Source organism: Planococcus citri, chromosome 4 (genome assembly GCF_950023065.1).
Source record: "Planococcus citri chromosome 4, ihPlaCitr1.1, whole genome shotgun sequence".
Classification (NCBI taxonomy): Eukaryota; Metazoa; Arthropoda; class Insecta; order Hemiptera; family Pseudococcidae; genus Planococcus; species Planococcus citri.
In genome coordinates, this window is record NC_088680.1 from 48810518 (window position 1) to 48825098 (window position 14581).

Genomic DNA, 14581 nt, shown 5'->3' on the forward strand with positions numbered 1-14581 from the left:
TGAATTGGTCTTGCCCGAATATAAGATTGAATTCAACTTACTTGAAGTTGCATTTAAATTGTTCATAATTTTTTACATTTACCTAACTTATATTTTAGATGGTTTGTTCAATTTCAAGTGATATGATGAAATTAGATCCGATAAGTATATAGTTTTTAAACCTGATTTCATGATATGAAGTTTGCTCTTTTCAAGGATACAAAAAGTAAAATTGTTTTATTCGTTTGAATTCAAAAATCTAAAATAGGAAAGCAAACTACTGGAGAGACAAAAAAAGAGCAAAAATTACTTGATGAAAATTCGATTAGGTATCTTAATTTACACGACACAAGAAATCATTTCTTGAAAATATATACCTACATATGTAGATATAAGTAAAATAATTCTCCAACTTCAACTGTTTTTCTTAAAAAAAAAAAAAAAAAATGCGATCGTAATTGAAAATTTTTAACAGAAAAAACAAATTACCTAATTCAAACTAACAGGCTTAGAAAATCGTTCTTTTTTCTCGTTTCATTTCTAGCATTTCAAAAAAATCTTCATAGGTATGTATTTTTAGTAAGTAATTTTATTCAATCCTTCAAAATGTATTTCGAAATCGTAGTTCTTTTTCGAAAAAATCGAAGTGAAAAAAATGCCCATCACTCTTCATCGAACAAAATAAGGAAAATTATAGTTTAAGATGAATTTATGCAGTAAGCACCCGTACAAACAAAATTAGTTTCATTATTCCTATTTCCAAAAAATCGAAAATTAGGTAAACTTAATAAACTAAAATTCTACAGACTACAAAAAAAAAAAAAAAAAAAAAATAAAAAAGTAGGTATATCAAATATGAATTATCTCTTTTTCCACGTATCGCTCAAGGTAAAATTTTAATCGAATTAAATTTACAAAACCGCAACGTACGTTCCATTTAACCAGAAATTTTCTAAAAATAAAAAAAAAATCCTCGCTTCCTACACCCCATCAGATTAATCGTCCCGGCAAATGAAAAAATGTATTCAAACTTACTGTTTGCAATTTTTGTCGAAAAATTCAAGAAACATGTATTCCTTGTTCCGTGAATAATCTGCTTAAATACTTATTTTTAGAATATAGGAATCTAAAATAAGTAGATGAATAAGCTTTAAGACACCTCTGCACAATTTATTTACTTATTCAGATATATTAAGAGATGTTTATTTAAAAATAATAATTATAACCATTTTAATGACGTTTAGAATTAACTACTAAAATGGCATTTAGCTCTCGTCAGGGCTTTAAGAAATACTAAACTCAAGAATCGTGAAGCATCGTGAAACTACCTACTGCAAAAACAGACCTCAAAAAAAATAATCAACAAATAATCCAATCCAATAATAACGCGCAAAACAAAACCTCACCACGGATTCGATCATCATTAATGTAAAATAAGTTGCCCACACTATCGCCGTGAAAACAGAAACTTGTTGGCAAACAAGCAATTACACGACGAAAGAGAGAGAGAGAGATACGCTAAGATAAAGGTTATCACAACGATGATCATCGACATACCTGTAAAGATTCAGCAGCATTCATTAACGAAGCTAATTGCTCATGACCGACGCTTATTTCTCCTTTGTACATAAAATCTACGATAGCTTGCATTTCCCATCCTTTGAGATCTTTTAAAACTATCACAGGATGTTTACAAGGTGTTTCGCAAAATATCCTTTGGAAGTATGGACTGCAACAATACAAACACAGATACGCCAAATTACATCTCCGAATAATGTAAACCAAGTAGGTAACCAGTTTCGTAAATCAAATAAGTGTATAGCCTAAATAATCGAGTATTATTTCTTAAGTTCGATATGATAATACTAATACTTAATGCAACGTACGTAAGTTATGTGGTTTATTTGCGATGAAGTCAGCAAACAGAAGGTTGAAAACTTATAGCTGGGAAGTTTGATGAAAATATATAGATAGCTATAGGTAGGTGTATTGTTAAATGCAACCCTCGATTATTTCGTCAAAATTGAATTACGATCATGTTTCGTAGGATAATATCATTAAAGGGACAGTAGTGTGTTTGGCCTGAAGGGTGTTTGTAATATATATATTGCGCATATATCGTGTATATGAACGTGTTTGTAACAATTTTCTCACCATTTTTCGTATTAGAATTTATTTTCAATAATGAAATAGAGAAATACTCGTTTAATTCAATTTATAAATATTGCAATTGAAATATTTTTCAATATTAGGTATCTAATTAATTTTAAAAACAAAATGTTAAATTTTTAAACTACTGCATTTTTTTTTTTTCCTTCTGAAGTATGTTTTTTTTCTTCTGAAGTATGTAGGTATGTATTTGTATAGTAAGTTATTGAATAACAATTTCTCTCCAATACTAAGTATGCTTCTCAACAAATCTCATCTTGGATCATTCATCGTAAAAATACCGAACAAAGTAAGTTTTCTTCATTTAAAATCAAATACTATGATGAAATACCTACAACGCATCCCTTATTCTTGGAAAATGACACGAGTACGCCATCCTTTTATAAATCCAAGCACCTATACACCTATACAGAATATACCTTCTAGGATATTTTATAAATATTACATCAAGTATATTACCTATGTACATTTGATACACTCCTCAAAGCTTATATTTCATTTTTGCCTTTCGCGAAATAGGTACAAATAAAAGCATTGCACGAGCAAGAGTAGTTACTCCGAATATTAAAACAAGAAAGGAAAAAAAAAAAGAAAAACAACACACAAAACCGATACATTGTTCCAGTGAGTAAGTACACACGAATGTCACGTCAATAGAAACATTTTAAATATGAATTATCGCGAATTCTTTGATATAGCTCTCCAAATAAAAGCTTAAATATGGCGAGCAATATTCACAAAAAGCATATATCCATTTTAATGTTCGAAATCGTATGCATGATTCAAAGCTTTGGCTCGATGGGGTAGACAAAGAGGTATCATTTATTCAAATATATGTCACATGTTGTTTAATTGTTCGGTGTTGAGTTGTTCACGAAATGAATACGAGTAAGAAGTGAGGGTGTTTTAAAACGAACGAAGGTATTTTTAAAGGTACAAATTCTTTCTAAGAATTATTATGAATTTTTTTTATGACCGTCACATGAGAATTTAAGTATTAAGGAGAAAATTTCACGACTTCTTAAAATTTAAAATAAAAATAAAAATTTATTAATTTTTTTTTTTTTTTTTAAATAGAACCAATATGTTTTGTTGCATTATTTTCAAATGTAAAAAAAAAAAATTGAAATTGAGATTACTTTTTTTTGCTTGGCCTCGAAATCTAACTTACATTCATATCTAATCTTTCCAAAATTCACCATATTAATTTGAATTATGAAGAGTAAACATTTGAAAACAAATTACTTTTTCGAGTGCGATGATTTAAAAAAAAATTAAAACATATTTTATAAATGATTGAAATCTGGAGAAAAAAATAAAGAAAAATTGAGGTTTTCAAAATTGTGAAAAATATAAATCCTTCTGGTTTACTTTTTCATTTGTATAGAAAACAATTCTTTTGTAAGTCAGCTTACTTTTGAAATTTAATTGAAAAATGATGGCCTTTTTTTTATGGTGAATTTCAAAAATTTGAACTTTAAGTATAAGGAAGTCACTTTTTGATTATGTAGACAGTGTTCTGTCTGGGCCAATATTATATATTTGTGGCTCTTTTTTCGTACATCATACGCTCCTAAATATTTTGGAATTTTAAAACTTTTAATTTATTTCTTTTTCTTTTTTGGAAATGACGAGCTTCAAGGTTCAGTGTCACCAAAATGAATGAGAAAATGTTCTGAATTCAATGAAATACTTAGGTATCGTTAAAAATCAGCAACTAAAAGATGATGATTAATTGATTATGAATTGGAAAAAAATGCAATTCAAAACTAAGATAGGTACATGTTTTTTTAAATGACAAAAAAATCGAAGAAAATTTGTTGTAACTAACTAACTAACTATATGTACATAAAAAGATTTTTTCAAACCTAAAAATACGATCAATTCAATTCACTAATTTCCAAATCCATTTTTTCCATTTTTAAAAATAATCAAAGAATTATGCAAAAAAAATGTTGTGGCAATTTCGCTTTCTCGAATTGTAAAACATCTGATGTAAAAAAAAACACTGTTCTTACATAAATTTTTGATCAAAAGGTAGCTTAAAAATTTTTGCAACTATTATCGTTGTACAAAACTAAATTTGAAAAGACAATGGCGAGATCAAAACTTATCCAAGTGAAAGACAAAACAAGACGTTTAGGAATAAAGAAGTTGAAATTTGAGATGATACATATTTCAACGTTCCTTTATAATGAAGATAACATTTTTTGAAAATTTGCTTCTATCGACATAAAAAGTTCATTTTTGTATGTTGTATCCAAATTTTCATTCGTTGGGGCAGGGGTCCTATTTTCCCCTCAGCCATACCACTGTGAGCAAAAATTTCTTTAATGAAAAAATAGTGCATGAATTGAAGGAATGGCCAAAAGTTTTGTTTATCAACGTTACACTTTGATTGAAAGTAAAACCAAAACCACAGCTGAACTCAATGTAAGAAAAAATGTGATTTTTCGAAGGATTAAACACTTTTGACAGTCATTACAATTTCATAAAAAGTTATTTTCACAGAGAATCGAGTAAGGTTAGTGGAAATTTAAAATTAGGTATTGAGTAGATTTGAAAACTGATTTTATGCAATTTCATAGGTTTCTAAAAATGTCTGTTCTATTATTCGATTATGTACTTTTTAGAAATGAAACTCCCAATCCTCGTGTATTTAATCAAGGTCACTTCATAGAGAGAGTTTGAAGGTGAAGATTTGGAACTTTTTAGTCACATTTTTTTGGCACAGAAGAATTTCCTTATTTTTTATCTACGAGTATAAACATAGAGCTAAAAGACCCCCCCCCCCATCAAATTTATCTCACTTTCTCAATGAATTATCCATAAGTACCAACATACTGGCTCAAAAATTAATTTCAACCGCTTCTTCTTTCTCTTCAATATCACCTGTTCCTTCCATTTCCAAGATAGACAACTTCTTCATTCTCAACATTTTCACGATTTTTAGGTTACAACGAAAAAAATCGATATTTCAATTATCCATTCGCGAGTTTAACTTGTTCCAGAATTAATTTTCTTGTAACATACTAGTTAAGATAGGTGTATAAGGTTCAGTGGGTAACCGTAGTAAAATAATTATTTTCATTGAAACACAAACGTACTACGAGTATTTCGCTCTAGTATAAAAATTACTTAACATCTACACGAAAATCAAGTTCAATTTACCTGCACGCAGAAAGTACAACTTTATGAGCTTTGAATGTAGTTTCTTGACATACTAATGTTACATCTACTAAAGTTTCATTGTGTAGTAATCCTTCGAATGCGTTTAACAAATGGGTTTGGTGATTGTTCCATCGTAAACTGTATTTCGCCGATCCCATGGTACATTCGTTTTCTCAATTTTCCTGCACAAAAAAAATATTCGGATATTAGAATTGGAAAATTAATCGTTTCAAGATGGTCTATGATACTAGCTAAATAGATTTCAGAAAATTTCGTAAGGTAAATTTTTGTCGTTCAATAATTCCAGCTTTTGTTACAAATACTCCTACTCGTAGATTGAAGATTTAATTTTGTTTATTAGCTACCTACATCCAACTCAAGAGGATGTAGGTTGAACATAAAAGCAATGTAATAGTATAAGGATAGGTAGATAGTATAAAGCTAAGAAAAAGCTTCAGTCATGGTCAAGCGTATAAGATTTTCTTATCGTTTAACTAGGTCATAAAATTTATACTTTCGCACCTTTCTAGCATATACGAAAACGATTATAAACCTACTTAGGAGAACCTTTAAACGCCTTTAACATCAAATTCCAAGAACACGTATAAGATAACCGAGTCCTGCTGAACAATGTTCTACATTTTGTAAAGCTTAATCACCTTCATTATCTAAATAAACGATCACAAAGAGAAACAGAGAAGCAGAGAGGTAAGGTAGAGAGAAATAAAAAACCACTGTCTCGGTCCTTATACGTGAAATTGGGAAGAAAATCGAAATTCATCTTGATTTACTCGTATTCTCTCTCACCATACCATTTTTGTGGCTGTAAAATAAACTTCATTATTTCGCACGAGTTCGAAGTAATATTTACTTATACATATGCGAAAGGAAGTTTTTAAACACATATGAATTATATACGAAGGAGAAAACCCCATTTTTTTTTCGTTCTGAAAGGGGAATATTTCCTCAGATGTTATTATAAACGATTCGTCAATTTAAATATTCTGCTCAATATGTCAATAATTTACGATGAAAAGTTTCAAAATTCAATTCAACCGATACGTTGAATTCACCTCGTTTTATAGTTCCCAGTACGAATGATTGCTTAACTTCTTTCGTATTGTCATATCTTCTCTCATACGTGAGTCGTGGTGGAACGTATTTCGATGAAAAATAGCCAAGTTTTCCAATTACGTGCTTTGTTAAGCTCCATACAAGGGTAAAAATGTGTTTTTTTGGGGTCGAACAAGAAGTATTTTTGAAGCGATTTATAAAAAAGAAAAAATGCACCGGAGATATTATAATAATAATCCGCGGCTAATTGTCTAATGATTTAATGGGTTTTAGAATCAAAGTACCTGTAAATTACATACCTAATATGTACCTTTAATTTATAATTAATAGGTAGCGATGAAGACAAATTACGAAAACAAATTAATAAAACGAATTAAATTGAATCATACGAAACACTTTTTTTTCGTAGCTGAAATAAAATCAGAGACTTCACAAAATACTCGTTGCATGTTTAGTTGCACGTTTCAAAAACTTAAACAATCGATGATTCATTATTAAAAATAGGTAACCATTAATTTCTTCTAGACTTCTATGTACCAACTGGATGCAAATCTATCGAGCCGAAATTGATTTTTCTTTTTAAAGAACAGTAGAATGTAATGATTCGATTATATTTGACGAAAGCCAAATTATTCTGCAGGTACATAAATGCAACAAATAGGTAAGAAGAGAAAATTGAAAAGTTGTTCAATTTTTTAAAATTTTGATGGGCATAAATCAAATAGAAAGATAAAGGTACCTAAACCTATATTTCAATAATAATAAATTTACAGAAAGACTAAAAAAATATTTGTGCAGTATGATTTTAAACACTATGTATTCAAGAATATCAGATTTGGTACATTTTATTATAATATTTGCATTAAAAAAAATCAAAATTACTGAGCAAAAAATGCACACAATTTTTTAAAAAAACATTCTACAAACTTTTTCCCGAAAGTCACCAAATTTGAAATTTTGTAAAATTTACCACCTAATTTTCTTTGAATAAATTATTCGCGTAGTCATCTAAAGGTAGGCAATTTTTTTTTACCAGCAGAGCGTGTTTTGCATCTCGAGTTGAAGAGATAAATCTATATTATGTACTAGAATTCGAAGTATACGTTTTGTCAGTAATTCTGATCTTGAACTTTTCATCAAACTTGCAACTTTGAATTTACAGGTAGGCAGCATATTCACACAAAATTTTACATTTCATTTTGTTGAAACGTTGTTTCAGTTTCAAGATCCTTCAACGTTATAAAAAAAAATCATAAAACTTTATGAAAATGAACGACTACATCACTCATATTATGGAGATATATTCCACACATAATTTATTATTATAGCTCATCTTTTGTCCTTTAAGAATTTTCCTCGTTAACATCAAAATACTTGGGTAAGTTTTTGGCACAAATTTTCAAAATTCATTTTTAAATAAATCAATGGCAAAATTGATTCTATTTTTTAAAATGAATTTTTCAGGTATATTTACTTAGGTATTTTTTGAGTTTCCTTATAAAGTTGGTAGGTGAAGCAATTTGAAAAAAATAAGCAAGTATGAATTCATAATCTTGATCATATTTTTTTCTCAGTTTATATTCACAAAATAGGTACAATAAAATTAGTTTAAAATAAATTAATAGGTAATTTTAAAATTTTTTAAGTAAATACAAAAAATTTTCAACTGATTTCGTTTGTTGAAAAAGTCACCTGTTGCAGATTTTTGAAACTAAAAGGTGGAGAAATTTTTAAAAAAATAATTCCAACGGAAATTTTCCATTTTAATACAAATCCAGGCACAAATCAAAAGAAAAATTATCGAATGAGCTAAAAATTGAATAACTAGGTAACTACCTAACACACAAGTTCAATTTTTTCAATATGAAAATGAATTTTGATAACCTTTGAACAACCTTGTAAACAAGTTGAACTTTCAACAGACAATATGCTTGTACACATCTACCTATTTTTGCAATACTCAAGGCAGAATACTTAAATGAGATAGGAATAGTATAAGCTAAGTATTTCTTTCTTCGATTGAAAATGGTCAATTTTATTGAGAAAGTTCACTTTCATTTTCATTTTCTCCTCCTCTTTAAAAAGACGATTATTTTTTCAGCAGATCTACAATATTATTCAAAGAGATACCAATGATTTTGAACAAAGTTTATTAGGTATTCTATAAATTCTTCTAGTAGGTGCCTATTTACTCATGATAGCGATCAATTGTTCAAGAAGCCCCCTTTTGAAATAATTTCCACTATGTGGCTAAATTTGAATTGCCGGTCTCCAAATTATAGGTACTGAATCTGTGATGCTGAAAATAAAATACAATGTAAAAACGTGTGAAATCCCTCCCCAGCTCAAAATTTGTTTTAATAAAAATAGAAAAATATCGAGGAGAAAAATTAAGCATAAAAATCTGCAATATTTTCGTAAAAAAAATTCAGCTTTCTAAAGGCTTGAAAATTTTATGAAGATTCGATTGAAGGTCAAAGAAAAATGATTGAAACACCTGCAATACCTGCATTCCTCTTCTGAAATGACAAAATCCCAAAAAACGTTGATTTTATGCCATTTTTTGTCAATTTATTGAGATATGTACTTGTTGAAATATCAAGAAAGCAAAAAAAAGGTGACCAAATGGGACGAACAAGATGAGTATTCTGCAATTGAATTTCCACTATTTTGATAGGTACCTAAGCCATTCACTTTTGATCTATAACATACGAAGCAAGGTTAAAAAAGTAACCGTGTTTTTTTTGAAAAGTTCAAAATTCTCTTGATAGAAGGAAAAAAATCCCAGATGACAAAATATTCGAGTAAAAGTCCTCTAGAGGAATTTCTATTTACGTAGGTTGATTCGGGTAAATGTTTGATTATTACCTCCCAAATTTTTGTAATTGTGGATTTTTCCACATTCAAATATAAATTTTAGTTTTATTGCTCAAACAGACAGATTTTTTTTTTACTTTGAATCATCCTCCTTTGAAATTAATACCGAAGGGAGTCTGAAAATTACTCTCGATACAGATCAAATTTTTAAAACTCAAAAACCAGCAAAGAGGTCTCAAGAAATAATGAGAAAGGTTTTATAGAGAAGTTGGGATGGGATAAGCTAGTAAAATGATTTGTTCTTTTATTTGGAATAGAGAATTTTAAGAGATCATTTCTCTGTACGTTAGATTGAATATTTAGGACGAAAGAAAATGAGCTATGAACAATAAAAATATGACAAGAATGCCTATTAGAACAACCATCTTGCCTTTTTAATTTTACTTAGCTCACCACCCCTCCCCCCACCCACAAACTGTACTTTTTTGTGAAGGAAGTTTTCAGCTCACTGTGCCACAAGGTCTCTAAAAAGGATGGGGACTCTTTAGCTTGATGAATTTGATCAAACTGTAGGTGCTCAAAGAACACTTTCAAAATCATAAGTCATCGGGTCATTTTAAGAAATCAAAATATTTTGTATTATCTGAGTTGTATTCTCAATATTATACTTCCTACCAAAAAATTATGGGGATGGTCTATATTGAGGGTAGGTGTACATAATTTTAACCCTCTCTACTCGAATTTATACAGTAAATATTTCATTTTTGGAATTTGAACATTTTTATTCACAGATTTTATTATTTTTTTTAGAATGATGAGGTCCCAAAATTTACGTCAAACCTCAAAACATCTCAAATAGGTACTAATCAAGACACACAACTATAATCTGTCTATACCTACTCAAAAATTTGAATTCTTTTTTATAATGAATCACACAGAAAAGCTATTCAGAATTATTTCCCAAATTGATTAGTGATTACCTACCTATTTATTAATAAAGCAGATGCGAAAATTTTATTACAAATATTATCTTATTTTTGACCTATGAAAAAATTGGAAAAATTCCATTCTCGAGATAAGTAGGTAGCGAAAGTAGGTACATAATACTTGCCTGAAATCGTATCAGGTATTTTGAAAACTGTCAAGAACAAAACTTCATTTACGTACCTACTTACATATTTTTCACGTTAACAAACTCTCCATTCTATAAGCTCGCAAAGGTGCCTATCGCTTAAAACACCTCATGATCAAATTGGACAACACCTATAGACGACCTACTCACACAGACAAACAATTATAAAGCTAGCCCTTTTTAAATTTAGCATTCAGAAAGGCCGGCTGAAATCGCGTCAATTTCAATTAAAACTTCAATCGAGTCTGAAAGTTAAACGAAACACGGCGTAAACAACACGATGAATATTTTTTTATCACACTTCACAAAACAAAGACCCAATCGAAACCATCAAGAGTAAGTAACTATTATAAACACGCGATCGGCTAAATGCACCGTAATGGTAATCGATGCTGCCCTCACAGTCGTACTTCGTAGGTAGTCGTATAGTCGTAAAGAAAAAAACGCACAAAAACCACGAGAAAAGCTTTATGGCTGAAAATTGAACAACGACGAAAAATTTCTTGTTCGGAGTTGATTGAAAAACACGAGGAGCGAATCAAATCAACTGTTTATATGTTTGGTCGCGGTTATGAGAAAAAATTACATCGTAGTCACGCCCACAATCGCCACATACACTGTATACTTTGTTCTTATATTCTTTCGCATTAATAAATATATATACACGAATAAATTTTGACGGCGAATTTTTCAGCGATGGATTTGCAAGCTCGTTCGTTTTAAAGATACGGATGGGTATATTTTAAGTTCAATGAAACCGGTTACGAGCACGATGCATTTTCAACAAAATTCCACCTCTACCAACGAGCAACGACTGTAGGTACGTAGGTAATGAGTATGGAAAAAAATACCATATGTAAGCATATAACCATGAAATTTTGCGCGTTATTGCGGAACGAATCTTATTAAAAGAGATGAACGACTTTGATGTCGAATTACTCTGCAATGGCGGCGTTCAATTATTCGCCTAAATAAGGTGGGAGGGTACTAACTGTCTTACTATACTTGTCTTACACGAGTTTTATGATTACTGCGGCCAACAGGTTTCGCGATACTAGAATTTATTAATTCAAATTTTAACCATATAGGTACCTATAGAATAAAATTTACATTCCAGATAATTCGAACGATAGCCAGATATACTTTTGTCAAATTTTCAACCGGAAAAACACTACCTACCTAATGCAAGTCATCCTATAATATACGCGGATTTATATTTTATTATTTTTATTTCATCGTCTTTCATCAACAAAATCTAAAGTTGATGGTAGTGTTTTTTTTCGTAATTTTTCGTCTCGATTTTCAGCAACCTTTTACGAAACAACTGAAATTATATTATCACGTCGTTCTAGTTAAATTTTATATCGAGTATAAAAAATAACGTTATAATTTGATTAGCACGTTTTCAAATAAGTAAACCTTACGTGAACGTCGCATCGTCCGTTGATTATTTCTTATTACGAAATTATTGTTAATAGTCGATGACACGTTGACGTTAATGTCATCAAAATTATAAAAATTTTATTTAATTTGGTTATATGGCGTTCTCTGATTTTTCCCAGTTGATTTGCATAATTTCCAGTAAACTGAAATTTAATATAAAACAGAACGCTGAAGCGAGAATACGATGAAACGTTGGTCGTTGGGGCGATTTTACCTACTTAGGTATGCTGATGAGTGATGTGTGCTAGAGGTAGGTAGGTATACTACGTAATAAAGATGTGATTTTTATCAGAATTTGAGGATGAAGAACAAAATTCTGAGGGATACATGGCATCATTCGATTTGTAGGTAATCTTGACCTCAGAACGTTCAACGCACAAAATCAGCAAATTTCTTGGGGCTAAACCTTTACTACAGGCAGATATATTTTTCTTTATAGCTACCAATCCTTTTAGCCTAAATCAAATCAATTTTTTCAAAAGAGGAAAAATTGGGTCTCATAAAAATTCCTTCACTGTGTAGAAAGCTTCAATCTCCAATCATCATTTCATTTCTTTTTTTTTCAAGTTCTCAGAGAATTCAGTTTTTTTTTCAATTTTTGAGGACAGAGCATTAGCTACACATGGATTTTGTCTGAAACAAGGAGCAATAAAATTTCAAAATATTTACGTTTTTTTATTTTTAGTAATGTGGGATCCAGACATTTTTTGGATCCAATCTGATCTAATCAGACTTGATCAGATCCCATCATTTCCCTCTGTGTCTGTGTCATCAAGACCATTGAATTGAAAAAAAAATACTACCTACTTCCAAGTAAATTTTAGTATTTTTGGATGATTTTTTCTGAATCTAAAACATTTTATTTTTTCTTACGATTCAATTAAAAAAAAATATGTTTGATTAAATAACACTTTAAATGTCACAAAACTTTTTCATCAATTTTTTTTCAAAAGAAAGACAATTTCATTCGTTTGCGAGGGGACTTGGAAATGTGTATTATTAGAAGCTTCTTGGCGCTCGCGAGGAGGGGGGGACGAAGCATTTCATGAGGAAATTGTAAGTACCTAATCAAAGCTGTCGGATGGCATTGAGTATTTAATGGCTTTCGAATGATCACCTTTTTTCAAGTGATTCCTCGTTTTAGTCGTTTTCAAGATATTTTTAAAACAGAATTCTATTTAGTACTTCTGTATCAATTTTTCGGATTTTTAAATAATCATTTTCCTGAAAAAAAAAAATCATACCAAATATCTACGTTTAAATAAATCGAACAGAACAGAAAAAAATACTATCAAAATGTGAGAAAATATATAAAAATTGCAAACTTTGAATTTCAATAAACTCGATTTTTTCTAATTTTTCCACCAAACACGTAGGTACCTACTTTTTTCAATTTTTCAGAAAATTCGTCGTTTTTGGATATTTTTGGTTTGGATTCTGAACATAATTTTGGGAGAGAGGAGTGTTAATGAAAGACGAAAAATGTTTCAAGCTCAAACAGCTATTTTTTCAGATCAAATTTGAGTAGGAAAAATCACGATCGCGGGTCGCAAAAAAATTGGGACCACCTTTTTCATGTCGAGAAATCACGATTTTAAGGTAGGAAATTCATTTACTATTTCAGTCGACGAAATTGCATAAGAAGTCATCGTATGCACATAATTTCTTCGACTCAAATACTTACAATAATTTTTTGAAATCCTTGCTCTTCTAAATCTTAATTCGTGCATCGTGCAGCAATTTCTAAAGTTAAGCTGGAGTTGTAATTTTTCTAATTGAAACAAGATTTTCATCAAAGAAACTAATTACTTATCAAAGTGTAATTTTCTCGTTGTAAATTTTTACACCTGTTGAAATTATTTCAGGATTACTTGAAACCGAGATCATCACCTTACGAGAGAAACAATATCCCCGCTCATCATTACACGTTACTTACTCTTCGACTTTCTGCGATACTTAGAAAACAGCTTTTATCACAATATTGTTCAGACTCGTAGCAAAAAGAAATAAGAACAAAGGGTAGCTTGATCTTGCCAAATTGTAAAATGAAAATAAGCTTCTCCGCAGGACTGCAACAACTCAAAATTTTACAAATCGCTAACCACGACTTGAAAAAAATATACGAAGATATGATTTTGCATTTGCAGTAATTCGTAGATACTTTCTAAGAAAGTTGATTCGTGCCCTAAATTTTATTTTCTAATCATTAAAAAAAATGTTATTACGTACCTAAGTACCTACCTATATTTAATCGAAAAATAGTACACCGATTTCCTACAAAAGTAGCATCCCTCTTCCTGCCAAAAATTCAGAGAAGTTTCAATTCGATTTAAAATGGATCCTGATTTTCAGCTAGGAAAACATTAGTTTCGGCTGGACGTGATTTCAATTACATATTTAGGCTACATAGGTCGGAAAATTATAATTCGAGCAAGAAAAACCTGATTTCAGCTAAAATTGAAAAAAAAACTATAGTAAGAGTTGAGCGTGTGTAGATTTCTCATACGAGTATCAAATTGTAGGTATGTTTGGACCTAGTTTTAGGTTATACAAGATTCGAATATTTCAACATTGTTCATTTTACTCCTAAAATTCATCTCTGATAAATTCAAAAATTGTACCAATTCACATTTTTGACAAAAAAAAACCTAAGCAAATAGGCGATAAAAAGAATAAATGAAACGTGGAATTTTGAATAATGGGATCATGTTTTTCAGGTTCATCAACCCCCTCCCTCTCCTCCTTTCCAATATGAAATCGAACAACTTATTTTTCCTCTCGAGAATGAGCTAAAAA

At 30.1% G+C, this 14581-nt stretch overlaps 1 protein-coding gene across 2 annotated transcripts in view; it reads right to left on the bottom strand.

Annotated features, from left to right (window-relative positions):
* lov (jim lovell) overlaps positions 1-14581 on the bottom strand; it is a 114405-nt gene that overhangs the window by 13605 nt on the left and 86219 nt on the right. For both annotated transcript variants that reach the window (XM_065360815.1, XM_065360816.1), the window contains 2 exons: positions 5320-5501; positions 1537-1708 (listed from right to left, as the gene is read on the bottom strand). In XM_065360815.1, coding sequence (XP_065216887.1) covers positions 1537-1708; positions 5320-5477 — 330 coding nt within the window. In that variant the 5' untranslated portion in view covers positions 5478-5501. The remainder of the gene's footprint in view (positions 1-1536; positions 1709-5319; positions 5502-14581) is intronic.